The sequence below is a fragment of the Castor canadensis genome, chromosome 14 (genome assembly GCF_047511655.1).
Source record: "Castor canadensis chromosome 14, mCasCan1.hap1v2, whole genome shotgun sequence".
Lineage (NCBI taxonomy): Eukaryota > Metazoa > Chordata > Mammalia > Rodentia > Castoridae > Castor > Castor canadensis.
This window is the reverse complement of record NC_133399.1, coordinates 49,124,325-49,141,236: the sequence shown is the minus strand read 5'-3', so window position 1 is coordinate 49,141,236 and position 16,912 is coordinate 49,124,325. Positions and strand designations below refer to the sequence as shown.

Genomic DNA, 16,912 nt, shown 5'->3' with positions numbered 1-16,912 from the left:
GAATGGAAGGAGAACAGCTGTTACCACTGAGTCAGCCACCTGTTCTCTGGCCTGGGTGGGGGAGTCTGGTGTCTCATCAGGTACAAGAGAAATGTGAAGCCTAAAGGATGAAGAATAATTCAGGTCCCTGGCTCTACCAGAGGTGTTTGTAGGTCTTTGGGTCATAGGCCTTGCTGGTTAAGCCCCTGGGGCCAGGAAGGTGACCCCAGGAGGAAGCCAGTGCTGAGGTCACTGTGCCCCCGGCATCCTGGGTGAAATGGGTGGGTTGGGGAGGACGCTGCTGTCTGCTGGAAACATTCCTGGCCAGTGGCATCACTGAGGCCAGGCCTGCGTGGGCAGCCATGCCTGGAATGTGTCATAACGGGGTCACAAATCTAGTACTTGCCCTAGGCTGATGGGAAAGGAAATCCAGGCATCCCAGGCTGGTTGCAGCTTGAGCAAAGAGAGTCTAGTGAGTCCTGCCCGGAGTTCCCCCCAATACTGTCTTTGCTTCCTCTCCAACCCTGCTCTGCTCAGCCATTCAGGTCTCTGCAGGCTTCTGGTCCAAGGCTTTTGCATTTAGTGACATCTCTCTGGAGCATAGCCACCCTGGCTGTTGCTAGACTCATCCTTCATGTGCCTGCTCATCCCAGACCAGGGGCTTCTCTCTCTAGGCCTCAGTTCCCGCCACTGAATGATAGGTGGGCAAGTCTTCCAGGTTGAACTCCAATGCTGTGGTCCTGCTTATGCCTGTGTGGAATCCCCTGGAGGCTACCACTAGATCTAGGCTTCCAGGATTATCTCATTTCTTTTGTTGCATCCCCATTTAATCCCCTCTTCTTCTTCATTCTGCCTGTCTTTGGGAGCTTAAGCCAAGGTAGATAAACTGAGGCTGGAAGGAGTGAATGAGGAACATACCCAGGAAATATAGTGTCCCAGTTGCTTATTACTTTTTTCTGATTGAAAGCAGACAGACCTAGGCTTTCCCTCCAGTCTCCCTCTCCATGTCCATGTTCTATGTCTTTGGATCACTTGATAAATCTCTCTGAATCTCGGCTTCCTCCCGGAATAGTAATGTCCCCACCCCGAAGTTCTCGTTGGATCAATGAAGACTGCAGACAGGAATCTTTAATTTACAGAATGTTGTACAAATCACATGACTTTTCCTTTAGAACAACAAAAACAAACAAAAAACCCAGCCTTGGAGGAGGTAGAGAATGAGAGGATCGCAGCTCTGGTAAAACGTTAGCGAGACCACCATCTCAACCATGGTTCAGTTCAGCCCTGGGCAAAAACAGAAGACCCTAGCTATAAAATAAATAAATAAATAAATAAACAAACAAATAAAATAACCTAAAACAAAAGAGCTGGAGGGAGGAGGCCGCTGCTGGCTCACACCTGTAATCCTAGCTACTCAGGAGGCAGACATCAGGAGGATGGAAGTTCAAAGCCAGCCCGGACAAATAGTTCTCCAGACCCTATCTCGAAAAAATCCAACCCAAAACGGTTGTGGAGGGGCTCAGGTGGTATAGCGCCTGCTCGGCAAGCGTGAGTGCCTGAGTTCAGATCCAAGTACCGCATTTTTTAAAAAGGCTGGTGGCATAATTGAAGTAGTAGAGCGACTGTCTAACAAGTGCGAGTCCCTGAGTTCAAACCCTAGCGCTGCCAAAAAAAAAAAAAAAAAAAAAAAAAAATCCACTCCTCCCAATGCACGCTCCCAAATTGCCAGGGCAACCGTTGTCCCTCCCCTCCCTGAGCGCATGAAGAACCAGTCAGAGGGCGCCTCCAACGCATGCCTTCTTGCCTCCGAAAGTTGCCCCTTGAAAGTTGTAGTTCCAGCGGCACACTTCCGGCGAGAGCGAGCCCTCGCAGCTGCCGTCGGCCGCAGAACCACACTTCCCGGCAAGCTGCGCGCGCGCGTGCGCGTGCGCGATGCGGGTGACTGGCGGCATGTCGGCGCTGGGTTGGGGCCGCGGCGCGGTGGGGATCGGCAGGGTGCTGCGGTCCTCCAGTCGTCCCCGCTCCGCGGCGGAAGAAGGTAACTCTGGGGAGGTCGAACCGCCCGGGGCGAAGCCGCGGCTGCTGCTTTTCCCGCCGCGCGGCGGTGACTTTTGGCTCTCCCGGCCCAGGATCTGACTATCCCTAAACTTTGCTCTTAGAATGCCCTGTGGGGTCCGGGGCAATCCACTGACTCGATCTGCAGGTTACTTGCCTTGGACCCGTCTCCTCAGGGGAATCAACTGGGCACTTTGACCTTTGACTCTTGGTCTCTTTTGGAGTTCCCAGACCTTCTATTTGGGACTTCGGGTTCTTGACTTTGGAACTCTTGTTCCTTTATTTCTCTTCCCTCGCTGCACTTTCTTAGCGTGTGGCCCCCTTCTTTTGACCTCTTGCTTTCCTTCCAATTTGAAACCTGTGATAAATGAGTTTTCAGTGAGTTAGGTTCCCGTTATCCTTTGATGCCGGATTTCTGACCTCCTGGTTCCACTTTCCTTTCTCCCCAGAGACCATCGGTGGCCTCTGGGGTCCCAGAAGGAGCTCGTCTGCTAGCCCCTGTGAGCAAGACCGCAGGAAGGACTGGAGCCATGCGGAGCTGCTGGAGGGTAAGCAGGGTCTCCGGGTGTGGGGGCCAAAGTTACTGCCTTGTGGTAGCCATGGACTGCTTCACTGGGGTCACACACCCTTGCTTCCCCACAGTGATCCTAGGAGAAAGGAATAGGCTCCTCCATTTGTATAGAAGACACTGAAGCTCTCTGTAAAACAGGGTAACTGCTGGGCACTGGTGCCTCACATCTGTAACCCTAGCTACTCCGGAGGCAGATATCAGAGGGATTGTGGTTTGAAGCCATCCGGGGCAAATAGTTTGTGAGACCCTATCTCGAAAAAACCCATCACAAAAAAGGGCTGGTGGAGTGGCTCAAGGTGTAGGCCCTGAGTTCAAACCCCAGTACCAAAAAACAAACAAACAAAAAAACAAACAAAAGACACCAGAGTACCTGGTCCCTAGGGTTGGCTGAGAAGAGGGTGACAGAGCAGGTGGCTTTGCCCTTTCAGCAGTTGGACATACCATATGATGGTGTGGGAGCTCCTATAGTTCCCCCTCCCCAGCATCCTGCCACTTCGAAGGAGACCTTTCTACCCAGGGCCGTGCACAGCCCCATGGGCAGGGCTGGAATTTGAGCCTTGAGCTGCCTATCTTGGCTTTCTCAGGTTGGGCCACCATATCTAGTCAGTGGGAACCCCAGGCCTGCATGGCAGAAGAAGGTGAGCATCTTTGTGCTTCCTCATACTGGTCCAGGTCACAGTACAGGGTCTCCTGTTTTCAGGTTGCACCATGTCCTGTCTGTATCTATCAAGCAGCTGGGAGGGAGGAGAGCACCTGTAAAAGAACTTTCTGTTACAGAAAAGTCTAAGGTCCTAAAGTAAAGACAGGTGCAGTGGCTCTCCACTTTTAGCAACCACTGATCCTCTTCACTCGCCTAACTATTCTAAAGCAAAGCCTAGATCCATCATCTAGCCCTAGAAGGGTCCTAGACTTAAATCCCATCATATTCTCTCTGGCTGCTTCTTCTCATGAGCAAAATAAACTCAACTCCTGCTGTGGCCATGGATCCACCTACTGCAGGCACGTTGACTTCACTGCTGTGTGATGGATGAGCTCATGCCCCAAGACCCTTGTACCTATGTGACCCCTGGTTCCTGTAGAGCTGGTGGCCCTTACCTCCCAGGTTTCAGCTCAGCCATCACCTCCCCACGAGGAAGCTGGAACCCACATCCCATCCCCTTCACCTTACTCTTTTTTTCAACACGCCCGCATGTTTATTCTAACGGTGTCTCCTATGTTGTGCAGTACTCTGAGGGCCAAGGTTGTGCTTGTATTTTATTTCAGTAAATCTGTACTAGGCCCCTACCATGTGCTTGCTGTCCCTTATCATAGCCAGTTGCAGGGCTTGTGGGCTGGTATTCTGCTGAGGGAAATGTGGGAAGCAGAAGGCAGATGCAGTTGGTCCTTGGTATTCCAGGATTCTAGACTTGCAGATTTCACCTGCTTACCAAAACTCACTTGTAATCCCAGAACCCATCCTTAATTTCCCAATCAGACATGCACAGAGGGGCAGAGTTTGAGCTGCCTGAGGCAGACACCTCCGACTGAAATGTGATAAGGCAGTGACTTGCCTGGCTTTTGCTCGTGCTGAAACCTAGGGTCTCCTTTTGTGGCACCTTCAATACCATGCTTTTTGCCTTTCTGTGCTTTTGGTGGTGATGTTGCTGTTTAGAATGGTCCCCGTGTATAGTGCCATGATGTGCATGATAGAGAAAATGTATATAACGTGTTGGTCTACTGGCTTCTGCAGTGGGCTAGAGAGCTGCAGGCCATGAATTCAATGTTGACGACTCAGCAAAGTATATTACACAAGATGTCTTCAAAGCACATAAAGCAGAGCTACGTTTTGTCAGTTGATAAAAATGAACACAGCCCCTGTGTTTCCCTTGGGTACAGTGGCTCACCTAGCTCAGTGTTTCCAGCAACTTCATAAAGCAGTAGGATCAATGTCCAGTGTCAAGTGCCTGTGAGGAGGCAGTGCCCCAGGAGGCCAGCGCAGTTGTCAGGTGGCAGTGCAGACTGGGAATAGGCAGTCCAGGGTCCTGGCCCAGTTGGTCAAGATAGAGGGCACAGTTGCCTTGTTTTTTTTTTTTTTTGTCTTTTTTTTCTATTTTTTCCTTTTTTTTTTCGGTGCTGGGGACCGAACTCAGGGCCTTGCACTTGCCAGGCAAGTGCTCTTCCACTGAGCTAAATCCCCAACCCCAATATAGAGGGCACAGCATGTGCAAAGGTTGCAAGGTAGGACAGGAGCCTTCAGGCTGGACAGAGTGAGCAAGGGTGGGTGGTGGGAAGCAGGGGATGGTAAACAGGAGATTAAGCAGGCAGAGCCAGAGGACCTGCTGATGTGATGTGGAGGGGGAGAGAGTGACCCTGGGGTGTGTGTCTGGAGGGGCAGGAATGCCAGGGATGGAAGAGACATGGAAGAGCAGCTCTTGGAGTTGTTTGAGGGAGTCAGTAGAGGTGCTGGGAAGGTGGTCATGAGTTAAATTATGGAGAACTTGGGGCATTTGTAACACAAGACTGGATTGGAGGCCTTAGCACCTCCCATGGCCCACTTAGCTGTGGTGGGGAGCTGAATGGGGCCTGAACCCTTCCCTCTACTGGAAGTGCTGGGGACTGTTGGTGGGGTATAGTGAGGGGACTGAGTGGGGCCTGACCCCTCCCCTCTGCCTACAGTGCTGGAGGCACGCGTGCGACAGCTGCAAGCAGAGAGTGTGTCTGAAGTGACAATGAAGCAGGTGGAAATGTCCCAGCTTCCAAAAGGCAGGGGCCGCTGGGCGGAGAAGCTGGACCAGGAGAGGCAGAAGCTGCAGAAGCGCCAGCAGCATCTGAAGGTGCAGCTGCAGGAGCGCAGCCAGAAGCTGGCCATCAGGCTGCAGCCCTGGACCCTGCGCATTGAACCCCGGCTTCTGAGTGGGCAGCTGGCTAGTTGCCTGCAGCCTGCAGCACACAGGGCCTCTGAGAGCCCCTGGGAGGAGCGCTTGAACCAGGTGCTGCGGGAGGCCCCACGGAGGCGGAGCTCTGAGAAGCGGGCCCAGTCCAAGCCCAACCCGGCAGTGGAAGCACAAGTCTTAAGCCAGCAGCAGAAGCTCCAAGCCTTCTTCGAGTGCTGCCTGGCCACTGGTCACCTGCCCCTTGCACACCATGTGCTGGTCAGCCATCATGGCAGGCCCCAGAAGCAGAAGCTGCTCACACTGGCCATGTATAACACGGTCATGCTCGGCTGGGCTCGCAAGGTGAGGAGAGCCTTCAGAGGGAGAAAGTCTTCCCAGGGACCTGTCAGAGCAGAGCTGAGGCTCAAAGGCAGGACTTGCCCTCACATAGATTCCATCCCTTGGCTTATTTAGCTCCAAAGTTTAAGTCCTTTGTGTTTCACTTTAATAACTCTTACAGGCTTTTACATTTTTTTCTATTTATTTACTTATTTGCAGTAGTGGGGTTTGAACTCAAGGCCTTACACTTGCTGGGCAGGTGTTCTACCACTTGAGTGAGTCCGGCTCTTTTTTGCTGTTAGTTATTTTTTGAATTGGGTCTTGCATTTATGCCTGGGCCAGCCTGGATGCGACACTGGGATGATGGGCGCTTGCAGTCATCTGGCCATTGGTCGAGATGGGGGTCTCATGAACTTTTTGCCCAGGTTGGCTTCAGAACGCCTCCCGAGTAGCTGGGATAACAGGTGTGAGCCATCACACCTGGCTTTTAGGTTATTCAGATAGAAATTACATGTGGCTGTCAGTGGAAGTTTTGAAAATGACCAAAAGCAAAAGGTCCCTGTGAATGTTTTCATGCATTTCCTCCCATCTGTTCTGCCTAGAACTTCTGCACCCGTGGGTGTTCCTGTTGTCTACTGGCCCATGAACCTCAGGGATGAGGGCCTAAGTGCTCTCAGGTCAGCTTGTTCTTTTTCTTCTAGGTTTGAATCCGGGCTTTACACTTGTAAAGTAGGTGCTCTACTGCTTGAGCCACACCTCCAAGTCCTTTTTGCTCTGGTTATTTTGCAGATGGCATCTCTCAAACTATTTGCCTTGGCCAGCCTTGAACTAAGAGTTTCCTGATATCAGCCTCTCAAGTAGCTAGGATTGGGCTGGAATGTAGCTCAGTGATAGAGCACTTGCCTAGCATGCACGAGGCCCTGGGTTTGATACCAGCACCAAAACCCCCCCAAAACCAAAAAACAAACAAAAAAACAAGTAGCTAGGAATTTAGGGATGAGCTACTGGCACCTGGATTCTTCTGGTTTTCTCAAGTGGAAAGTTAGGGTACTATGATTCTTCTTTGTTAGTATAGGTGTCTGCAGCTAGCAGTTTCCCTCCGAGCACTGCTTTAGCTACATCCCTTGTTTTTTGTTCGTCTCCAAGTATTTCCTGATCCTCCAATTTCTTTTTTCTTTTTTTTTGTGGTGCTGGGGCTGGAACTCAGGGCCTACACCTTGAGCCACTCCACCAGCCCCTTTTTTGTGATGGGGTTTTTTTGACATAGGGTCTCGTGAACTATTTGCCCAGGCTAGTTTCAAACCAAGATCCTCTTAAATCTCTGCCCCCTGAGTAGCTAGGATTACAGGCGTGAGCCACCAGCGCCCAGCCCAGTTTCTTCTTTGACCCATTGGCTGTTTAGGAGAGTTGCTAACGGAGCGCTCCCCTCACCCCTGCAGCATTAGCTCCCATCCCATGATCCTGCACTCCTGGGAAATAGCAGTAAGGGCTGGTTTGATTTTAGGTTTAAGAAAAAAATAGCTGTCAAAATATTAACACAGATGTGTTCTAGAGAATTTGATGTGCCTCTGTTAGGGCATGGAACAGCAACATCCTGGGTGCATCTTGTGCTGTCCATTATTTTTAAGGCTGCAGTGCCCTTACCACCAGGTGAGGTTCATCACTGCTTGAAAGAGGTATGTCTGATCCCACCCCAGCTCACAAATCCTCCAAATCCCCCTATGCAGAGCCTTGTTAAAGGAGGTGTTTTTACTGCTAGCCCTTGTATAAGTTTCTTAGGACTCCTGAGGCAAAAATTTACAGCCTGGTAGCTTAGAACAGCAGCAATTTGTTCTCTCCCAGCCTGGAGCCCAGAAATCTGAGACTGAGATCTGTGCTCCCTCCCACAGCTCCAAGAAGGGTCCTTCCTGCCTTTCCCAGTGTGTGACATGGCCAACAGTCCTTGTTCCTTGGCTGGTGGCTGCATCATTGAATCTGCCCCATCGTCAGGTGGCCTTCTTCCCCATGTGTCTCTGTGTCCTCTCTGTTTTTTGTTTTGCTTTTCTTGCAGTACTGGGGCTTGAGCTCAGGGCCTCATGCTTGCTAGGTAGGTGCTCTACCACTTGAGCCACTCCGCTAGCCCTTTTTTATGTGGGGTATTTTCAAGATAGGGTCTTGCCAACTATTTGCCAGTTGGCATCGAACTGAGATTCTCCTCTCCTGATCTCTCCCTCCAGAGTAGCTAGGAGGCCACTGGCGCCCAGCTGACATTTCTTAAGTCAGGTTTGCAGGAATGAGAAAGGAGAGGATGTGGGGAATGTTCTTCCCTTTGGAAGCATCTGTAATGCATTTCTATGCAACCAGGAGTTAAAAGAGGAATTGCCAGAGAACCTGGAAAACAGCCTCTGGAATGCAGCTAAAGCAGTGCTCTGAGAGAAACTCACAACCTTAAGCAGATCCATTAAGAAAGGTGAAAGACCAAGGGCTGGTGGAGTGTCTCAAATGGTAAGAGCACCTGCCTAGCAAAAGTGAAGTTCCTGAGTTCAAACCCCAGTGCCTCCAAAAAAGAAAAGAAGAAAGCCAGGCTCCAATGGCTCACGCCTGTAATCCTAGCTTCTCAGGAGGCAGAGATCAGGAAGACCGAGCAAATAGTCTTGAGATCCCATTTCCCAGGCAAATAGTTCTTGAGATCCCATTTCCAAAATAAGTAAAGCAAAATGGACTGGAGGTGTGGCTCAAGTGGTAGAGTACCTGCTTTGCAAGCATGAAACCCTAGTTCAACCTTTAGTCCCACCAAAAAAGAAAGAAAAGAATGAAAGAAAGGTGGAAAGTGGAAGATCGCAAATCAATAACCCACCTCCCATCTTAGGAAACTAGAAAGAGAAGTGCACCCTGATCCCAAAGCTGACAGATAAAAGGAAGCAGTGAGATTGGAACAGAGATAGCTGAAAGCAAGAAGAGGGGAGTGGTACTAAGTATCAGTAGAAGTAAAAGTCAGTCCTTTGGAAAGATCAGCAGCAATGGCAAACCTTAAGCTAAGCTGCTTGAAAAGCAGTCAAATTTTATCAGCCTTGAAAATATGCATGTTCATATCTATAAAATTTAAAACTATAGACAAGCTCCCTCAAAGGGACACAAACCTCCCAGTAGTCCCACTGGCTGTATTTGTGGCCTCCTGACCACTCTGCACAGCAATGTAAGGTGAATGGATTTGTCTGTCTGCCCAGCTGGTGCTGGGGCTAGTGGCCCAGTCCCCTTCTGAGTCATGCTACAGAGGAGGGGTCTGCAGGAAGCAGAGGGATGGGGGTACCTGGCCATCCCCAGGCCTTCACCCTGATTTGGTGTCCCCAGGGCTCCTTCAAGGAGCTGGTTTACGTGTTCTTCATGGTGAAGGATGCCGGCCTCACCCCAGACCTGCTGTCCTATATGGCCACACTCCAGTGCATGGGGAGATTGGACCAGGATGCCCGCACCATCAAAAGGTAGGTGGGGCTTAGTAGCCCCTACCTCCCTCCACAGCTTTGTTGGGCACAGGGGCGCACTGGCAGGGTGAGTGGGAGGTGGTCTCGAGTACCCTCAGGTGGGCTTCAGGGACACTGGATTTGGGAGTCCCCTGTCCTAGCATGGGTCTGCTGTCCACCTGTGCACTGCCCCCACAGGTGTCTAGAGCAAATGGCCCAGGATGGGCTGCAGTTACAGCAACTCTTCACAGCCCTGGCCCTGTCCGAGGAGGAGCGGGCTGCACTTTTGAGGGCTGTGGTCAAAGCTGAGCCTGCCTTCAGCCCCCCGCCACAGACCCCACCCCAGGTCAACACCTCGACGCTGCTCAGGGAGATCTATGCCCAGGTGAGCCCAGACCTGAAGCTGCAGCATGTGGCAGGTAGCCCATGCAAGGTGAGCTGTGTGCTCTGGTGACTTCAGTCCTTGGTAGTAGCCCCAACTTTATAGCACCCTGTAGGCTCCTTGCTGCTGCTTTAGAGCCTTGCCTGTCTGTCATATCAGCTCCTCATTCTTCCCTTTGGGTTTCAGGAAGGGTGAACAGTCAGAGCTAGAGGTACCTGGCTCAGCAGGATACAAAGGACCTTGACATTGAGGGTGGAAGGTGCTAGGGAACATGGCCTTTAGAGTTGGACAAACTGCTGTAGCCAAGACAGGCTACAGTGTCAAGAAAGCACCCAGCCGGTGCGCAGGCAAGGAGAGTGGTGAGGGCCCTTGAAGCCATCAGGCTGATGCTCAGGTTCTCCTTTTACTGAGATGCAATACACCTGCAATCTGATCTACCATGGAAAGCATAATTCAGGGGGGAGTCTGTTCTCACAATCACACATCCGTGAAGCTGTGTCTGTCTCTGGATTCCCCTGTTGTGAATGTTTCCCATCAATGGAGTCACACACTGTGCAGTCTGTTGCATCTGGTTTTCTTACTGAGCTCAGTGTCCTCAGGTTCCCTCCATGTTGTAGTGTGTGTCACAGCCTTGCTTGACCGAGTGATCTCCAGTGTGGAGGAACACATGCATGTCCAGTTGTCCATGGTGGCACTTGGCTGTTCCTGTTCTCTGTTGTGAGTCCTGCCGCAGTGAGCCACATGTTCAGGCTTTTGTGTGGATATGCACTTTCACTTCTCAGTGCTCTGGGTTTTAGTCACTATTTTTAACTTATCTATTTTTGTTGGTCACACATTCACACGGTTCCAAGTTTGGAAAGAAAACACATTGGAGATGCAGTGAACCATCTCCCTGGACTCTGCCCATCCTCAGTGAAGGACATAAGCAGGGACATGAGGAGACTTTTGGCTGTGACTCTGCGGGGCAGGGGGCTCCTGGGTAGGGAGGTAGGCTGCTGGGTGTTGCCAGTTACTTGGAGAGGAGCACAGCTCTCTATCCTGTACCTCTCCTGTGGTTCCCTTCAGGATGGACCCGTGTCCTACCCAAAGCTGCACCTGCCCCTGAAGACCCTGCAGAACTTCTTCCAGAAGCAGCTGCACGTGGAGCTGACCAGCAGTGTTCATGTGGAGTCTGTGGAGAAGGTTCAGGGGCTGACCAAAGAGAACATTCAGGCAGTAAGGGTGTCTCCAGTCTGGACCTGTTGTTGGGACAGACCTGACGGGCTCAGCCAGGTCAAGACTCAGGGCAGACTTGTGAGTCCACGGGTGGGTCTTGACCTTCACCACCGTGCAAAGCTCCCAGGTGGACTGCTCATTCTGCCTCCTCACACCAACCATGCCCTCCTCCAGCTGCCAAGACAGTCCAGGCAGCCAGGGCCCCACAAGCTCTCCACCAGGGACATGAGCTGAGACATGAGCTCAGGGTCTGGGTGGCCCCTGCAGTGGTGATTGCCCATGTTCTGTCCCCTCGTAGCGGAAGACCCTGAAGACCCTGCGTGTGCAGTGGGAGGCAGCGCTGCTCCGGCTGCTGCAGGAGACCAAGGCCAGCCTGGCCCAAGAGGCTCACAAGGGCCGTCCCACGCTCTACCCTTTCCTGTGCCTGCTCAGCGAGCAGGAGCTCGTACGGATGCTTTTGCAGGTGGGTGTTCGCCAGGCCTGGCAGGCAGGTAGGGGGGCAGCAGGCAACATGGATTCATAGCTACATACTGTCCCCCAGGCCTTGTATGCACTGCCCGCCCAGGGCGAGTCACTCATCACCCTGGCCTATGATCTGGGCCTGCGGACCTTCAACCGACATGTTGTGCAGCAGAAGTGGCTCAGCAACCAGGTGGAGGAGCTGAAGCAGCGGTACACACGGTACCTGCAACTGTTGGCCTCTGACACTCAGGTGAGGCAGGCACTGGGCACCCCTCCCTCTCTGTGTTGTTTACTTGTGATCCAGCTCTGCTGCTTCTTGCTATGACTCCATCTGAGCCTTAGTTTCTGCACTTAAAAAATGGGGACAGCAGTTGCCCTACTAGCTGGTAAGGCTGAGGCCAATGTGGGTGTCCAGCCCAGCAGCCCCTGCCCTCTGACTCCCTAATCACCCCTTTCCACAGGTGGCTGTACCCTACCTGCCTCGGCAGTACTGGGAGGCACTGGGGGCACCTGAAGCTCCGCCACAGCGGCCCTGGCCCCTGCCAGTGGTCTTGCAGCTGGGCAAGCAACTGGCTGAGGTGCTGGTGCAGGCTGTGCAGATGCCCCGCAACCTGGCTGCTCCCCAAGGCGCCTGCAGGCTCATCCCCGTGCTTTACCATGTCTACTCCTTCCGGAGTTTCCGCCAGGTGGGTGGGGCTACAGGTCAGGGAGGCAGCAGGACCTCTGAGGGTGCCACGGAGACCCCTCGGCTGTGTTGGACAGAGGTTCTCTCTCTTCAGCCATGGGGTCATCTGCTAGGGTGGAGGATCCAATCAGGGGTCAGGAATGCTGTATGCCTCTTGGGGGCTCTTGACTTCTCTGGGCAGTTGCTGTTCCATCACTCTCACCTCTTGGGATGGGTCATCTGACATGCACAACTTGCTCACAAAAGTTAACTATCACTCCCCATCTGTTAGTGAAGGGCACACTAGTTGTTGGTTGGGCAGGGCGGCCCCTGACATGGGTCCAGGCAGGAGTGACCTGTGTGGGCTTGAGGGCCAGGTGCTGACCTCTGCGTCTCGTCCAGATTGGCATCCTCAAGCCGCACCCAGCCTTCACGCAGCTGTTGGCTGCTGCAGCAGAGACCACACTGACCTTTGAGGCAACTGACGTTCCCATGCTGTGCCCCCCGCTGCCCTGGACCTCACCACATGCAGGTGCCTTCCTGCTGAGCCCCACCAAGCTGATGCGCTCGGTGGAAGGCACCATGCAGCACCAGCACCTGTTAGAGCGCTGCCCACCTGCTGAGCTGCATGGTGCCCTGGATGCACTTACCCAGCTGGGGAACTGCGCCTGGCGTGTCAATGGGTGCATACTGGACCTGGTGCTGGAGCTCTTCCGGGCCAAGGGCTGTGCCCGCCTGGGGGTGCCACCACCTCCCTCTGAGGCACCCCGGCCTCCTGAGGGTGTCCTGCCACCTGGCACACCACCTGCCTACAAGGCTGAGGTACGGCGGGAGCTGGCACGCTGCCTGAAGGTGGCCCGTGAGATGCACAGTCTGCGCATAGATGCCCTGTACCGCCTCTCGCTGGCTCAGCACCTGCGGGAATGCACCTTCTGGCTGCCCCACAACATGGACTTCCGGGGCCGCACCTACCCCTGCCCACCACACTTCAACCACCTGGGCAGTGACCTGGCCCGTGCTCTGCTGGAGTTTGCCGAGGGCCGCACGCTTGGCCCTCATGGCTTGGACTGGCTCAAGATCCACCTAGTCAACCTCACTGGGCTCAAGAAGCGCGACTCACTGCGGGCCCGCCTGGCCTTCGCCAATGAGGTGATGGATGACATCCTGGACTCTGCGGACCAGCCCATGACGGTAGGGGCCAGCAGGCGGGCTCCAGGCCCTGTCTCCTCTCCCTCACTGACGTTTTTTCCTATCTTCTCCCCACTCTTCAGTCTGTCTCTGTCTTCCTCCATGTCTTTCATCTCTCCCCATTTCTCTGTGTCTCCTGGCCTGTCCTACTCTAGCTCTGGCCACCTCCCAATGCCTTCTGGCCTCCAGACTCTGTCCAGCAGATGGGACGGACTCCCAGTCCATCAGCTCCCACCAGGCAGCCCTCCTTCCAGAACTTTGTGTGTCCTGTGGCCACTCACTGCCTCTGTATCTCACCCATATGGATCCTTTCTTTCCTGTCACGTGTGTGTCTGGCCACCTTGTGTCTGCATGTCCCCTGAGCCAGCCCAGCTAGTCTGAACTGAGTACAGCCCCACAGTTCAGGCCCAGGCCTCACTTGAGTACCCTTCCCCCACCCACTGCAAAGGGCCGGAAGTGGTGGATGGAGGCGGATGAGCCCTGGCAGACCCTGGCCTGCTGCATGGAGGTGGCACGGGCCGTGCGGACCCCAGACCCTACTGCTTATGTCTCCCACCTGCCTGTTCACCAGGTGAGCCTGGGGAGGGCCTGCTTGAGGCAGCACAGGCCCCACAGTGGGGGTGCTCGGCTGGGACTCAGTTTAAGGCATCCTGGGTCCTGCATTTGCAGTCTGAAGTTTCACTGTAAAGTGTGGGTGTCCCATAGTGGTTCATCTGACCTTGCCATGTGCCTGTGGGCAGGCAGGTCCCCCTTTGCCACAAATCTCTACCTCTCTGTGTGCCCCAGCTTCCCCAGCACAGTGTGGGGCAATGCCTGTTTCTCAGTCTTGGGGCCTGGGGCGTGGGGACTCGGAGCTGTGATTGCCAGCTCATGGATGCCCCTCCACCTAGGACGGCTCCTGCAATGGTCTGCAACACTATGCTGCCCTGGGCAAGGACAGTATGGGTGCCGCCTCTGTCAACCTGATGCCCTCAGACCTGCCACAAGACGTGTACAGTGAGGTGGCTGCAAAGGTGGGCTCCAGGGCTATCACCCCTGTCCCCACCCAAGGTCTCTGGTGCAGCAGGAACGGTCCTGCAAGTGCCTGAGTGTGGCAGATTCCTTAGTGACCCTCGTGGCCTCAGTCTGTTGCATGATGTGGTAGGGCACTGTTGGGTGAGATTAGGGCTCCTAGATGGCCCCTATCAGCACTGACTGCCCACCTGCCTGTGGCCAGGTGGAGGTGTTCCGCAGGCAGGATGCCACGAAGGGCATACGAGTGGCCCAGGTACTTGAGGGCTTTATCAGCCGCAAGGTGGTGAAGCAGACGGTAATGACTGTGGTGTATGGGGTCACCCGCTATGGAGGGCGCCTGCAGATTGAGAAGCGCCTCCGGGAACTCAGCAGCTTCCCCCAGGTGAGAGGACGGCCCTGCTCCCTGCACCCAGCCACTAGCTTCCCCCACCTCCTTCCTCTACTCTCATATGGACCTCAGGCCTCATCTTCTGAAAGGTGGAATGGGGTGTGAGTGGGGCAAGTCCTGTGAAGCTATCGGTTCAGTGGCGTGGGGCAGGTGTGTGGAGGGACCAGCTGCTGGTCTGGCCCTGCCCACTGCCTGCCTTCTTCAGGAGTTTGTCTGGGAGGCCTCCCACTACCTTGTACGCCAGGTTTTCAGCAGCCTGCAGGAGATGTTTTCAGGCACCAGAGCCATTCAGGTGTGTGTCTGTTGTCTTGAGTAGCCTCCTTGCCCCCACCCTCAACCTGGCCCATTGTCCCCTTCTCTGCCACCACCCAGGCTGAGGCATAGCCCCAGCCTGAGCTGATGCCCTGTTCCATAGCACTGGCTGACCGAGAGTGCCCGCCTCATCTCCCACACGGGCTCTGCAGTGGAGTGGGTCACCCCCTTGGGCATCCCCATCATCCAGCCATACCACCATGACTCCAAGTTTGTGGTATGTGGACCTCCTGGCCCTCCACTCCCTGGTTGGGGACTTGGACAGGACTCATTGCCCCTCTGTCCCCACCCTGTAGGTCAGAGGCGGGCTCCAATCCATCACCTGCATCAGCAGTGCAGACAGCAACCAGTGAGTGGCTAGGGGGGCATAAGGGGGAGTCCTAGGGAAGAAGAAAGGCTCCTGAAGATGGAGACTGAGGGGGGATGCCAAAGGAGGGAGACTGGGAGGCACTGAGGGAGGGTGCTGGACTAGAGCTGGTACAGACACACCGAGCCCGGCCGTAGCATGCCACCTGCCCTCCAGGAAGCCCAACACACTCAAGCAGAAGAATGGTTTCCCACCCAACTTCATCCACTCACTAGACTCTACGCACATGATGCTCACCGCCCTGCACTGCTATAGGTAGGTAGGCACTGCTGGGGACTGACATGGGCTGGAACAGGTGTGCTGCTGGTAGCTTGTAACTGTCTACAGCATGACAGTCCTATTCTGGTGACTAGGGACATGCTAGGACAAGGATGTGAGGCCTAGTCCAGCAGGACAGGTCCAGGCCTTTCCCATCAGGGGCTGAGTGGAGACTCATAGCAGGGCAGGAGGGTTTTGTCTGCTGGGCAAGAAGAGCCACATGTGCAAAGCGGGCTGGGCTAGCGAAGGTGAGCTGTTGTGACAGTGAAGGGGCCTTATGGGGTTTCCCATACCACAAGGTCTTCTGGTGGTTTCTGGGGTCATAAGCCATGCAGGATGCTGGCAGAGGCCTTTAGGTTTCTGTCCTGCACACAGGTGGCCCCGAAGCAAGTGGATAATCCTCCTAACACTCACTGACATGCAGCTGAGGCTGGACTGAGTTGGGTTCAGGGTGCTGTGTGTCAGGATGGTGTGAAGCTTCAGATGGAGCCTGGGGTGGGGCTCAGTGTCAGCCACCCCTGAAGGGGTGAGGTGGTTTCCCTGAGGACCTTTCTGCTGAGAGGAATGAGAGGGCAGTCCTGGGGGTGCCAGTGCCAGGCAATAAAGTGAGGGAGCAGGAAGAGGGGGCTCCTTGGACCCTGTGTCCCATGGGGAAGGTGTGGTTGGCACAGGTACATGGGACAGGCTCCAGGTCCTATAGTGGTGGGACAAGGCACCCTTCTCATGGGAGGTCTCTGCTGCCCAGGAAGGGTCTGACCTTCGTTTCAGTGCACGACTGCTTCTGGACACACGCAGCTGATGTCCCAGTCATGAACCAGGTGCGTCCGTGTTCCTCTACTGAGAAGATGGAATCTTATTCAGTGATTCCCCAGGCGTGGTGCCCAGACCTTGTCTGACCTGGGAACCCACCTGGCCCCCCACTTCCCAGCAAGCAAGAGTTTCCTGACATCCCTTTGCAGGTATGCCGTGAGCAGTTCATCCGTCTGCACAGCCAGCCCATCCTGCAGGACCTGTCCAAGTTCCTGATGAATCGCTTCTGCCTCAGCCCCAGGTGAGATGCCCGTCCCACCCCAGGTGGCCCTGATGTCCTTTTTATGGCTCTGCCTGTGCCTTTGCCTTACCCCCTCCCTGTTTTTAGTGCCACGTCCAAGCTCTCCGATCGCATCCTGGTCACCAAGCTGCAGGAGACGCTGCAGTCTGTGCCAGAGACAGGTAAGGGGAGGGGCCCAGGCCCAGGCATGCACAACCACTTGGCTGTAGCACCCCTGGCGCCCCTAAGCTTCAGCTCCCTGCTCCCTCCGCAGGGGCCTTCGACCTGGAGCAGGTGAAGAACTCCATGTACTTTTTCAGCTGATGCAGGCCCTGCCCACTGTCCCCAGGTGCCCTGTCCATAGTGTAAATAAAGCTGTCATCACCCACGGGAGCT

At 54.4% G+C, this 16,912-nt stretch overlaps 1 protein-coding gene across 5 annotated transcripts; it reads left to right on the top strand.

Moving 5' to 3' along the window:
• Positions 1 to 1,866: 1,866 nt before the first annotated feature.
• Positions 1,867 to 16,904, top strand: Polrmt (RNA polymerase mitochondrial). 5 transcript variants are annotated; one of them, XM_020172785.2, is made up of 21 exons: positions 1,867 to 2,017; positions 2,484 to 2,582; positions 5,261 to 5,820; positions 9,127 to 9,257; positions 9,435 to 9,621; positions 10,684 to 10,833; positions 11,132 to 11,296; positions 11,375 to 11,545; positions 11,757 to 11,981; positions 12,362 to 13,150; positions 13,596 to 13,718; positions 14,038 to 14,160; positions 14,364 to 14,543; positions 14,755 to 14,841; positions 14,965 to 15,078; positions 15,158 to 15,210; positions 15,385 to 15,483; positions 16,232 to 16,304; positions 16,446 to 16,537; positions 16,625 to 16,698; positions 16,791 to 16,904. In XM_020172785.2, exons 1-21 carry the CDS (start codon positions 1,912 to 1,914, stop codon positions 16,838 to 16,840), a joined length of 3,651 nt encoding a protein of 1,216 aa, XP_020028374.2. In that variant the 5' UTR covers positions 1,867 to 1,911; the 3' UTR covers positions 16,841 to 16,904. The 5 variants fall into 5 exon arrangements, with proteins under 5 accessions (XP_020028374.2, XP_073910568.1, XP_073910571.1 ...); XM_074054467.1 differs by having other exon boundaries at positions 10,684 to 10,911; XM_074054470.1 differs by lacking the exon at positions 15,385 to 15,483.
• The last annotated feature ends 8 nt before the right edge of the window (positions 16,905 to 16,912 follow it).

Bases quoted from the DNA above. Each gene is read 5' to 3' on its own strand.
- Polrmt (XM_074054467.1), top strand. From the start codon at position 1,912: ATGCGGGTGACTGGCGGCATGTCGGCGCTGGGTTGGGGCCGCGGCGCG. The intron at 2,018-2,483 runs GTAACTCTGGGG...CTTTCTCCCCAG, and splicing joins CCGCTCCGCGGCGGAAGAAG to AGACCATCGGTGGCCTCTGG. The intron at 13,151-13,595 runs GTAGGGGCCAGC...CCCACTGCAAAG, and splicing joins CTGCGGACCAGCCCATGACG to GGCCGGAAGTGGTGGATGGA.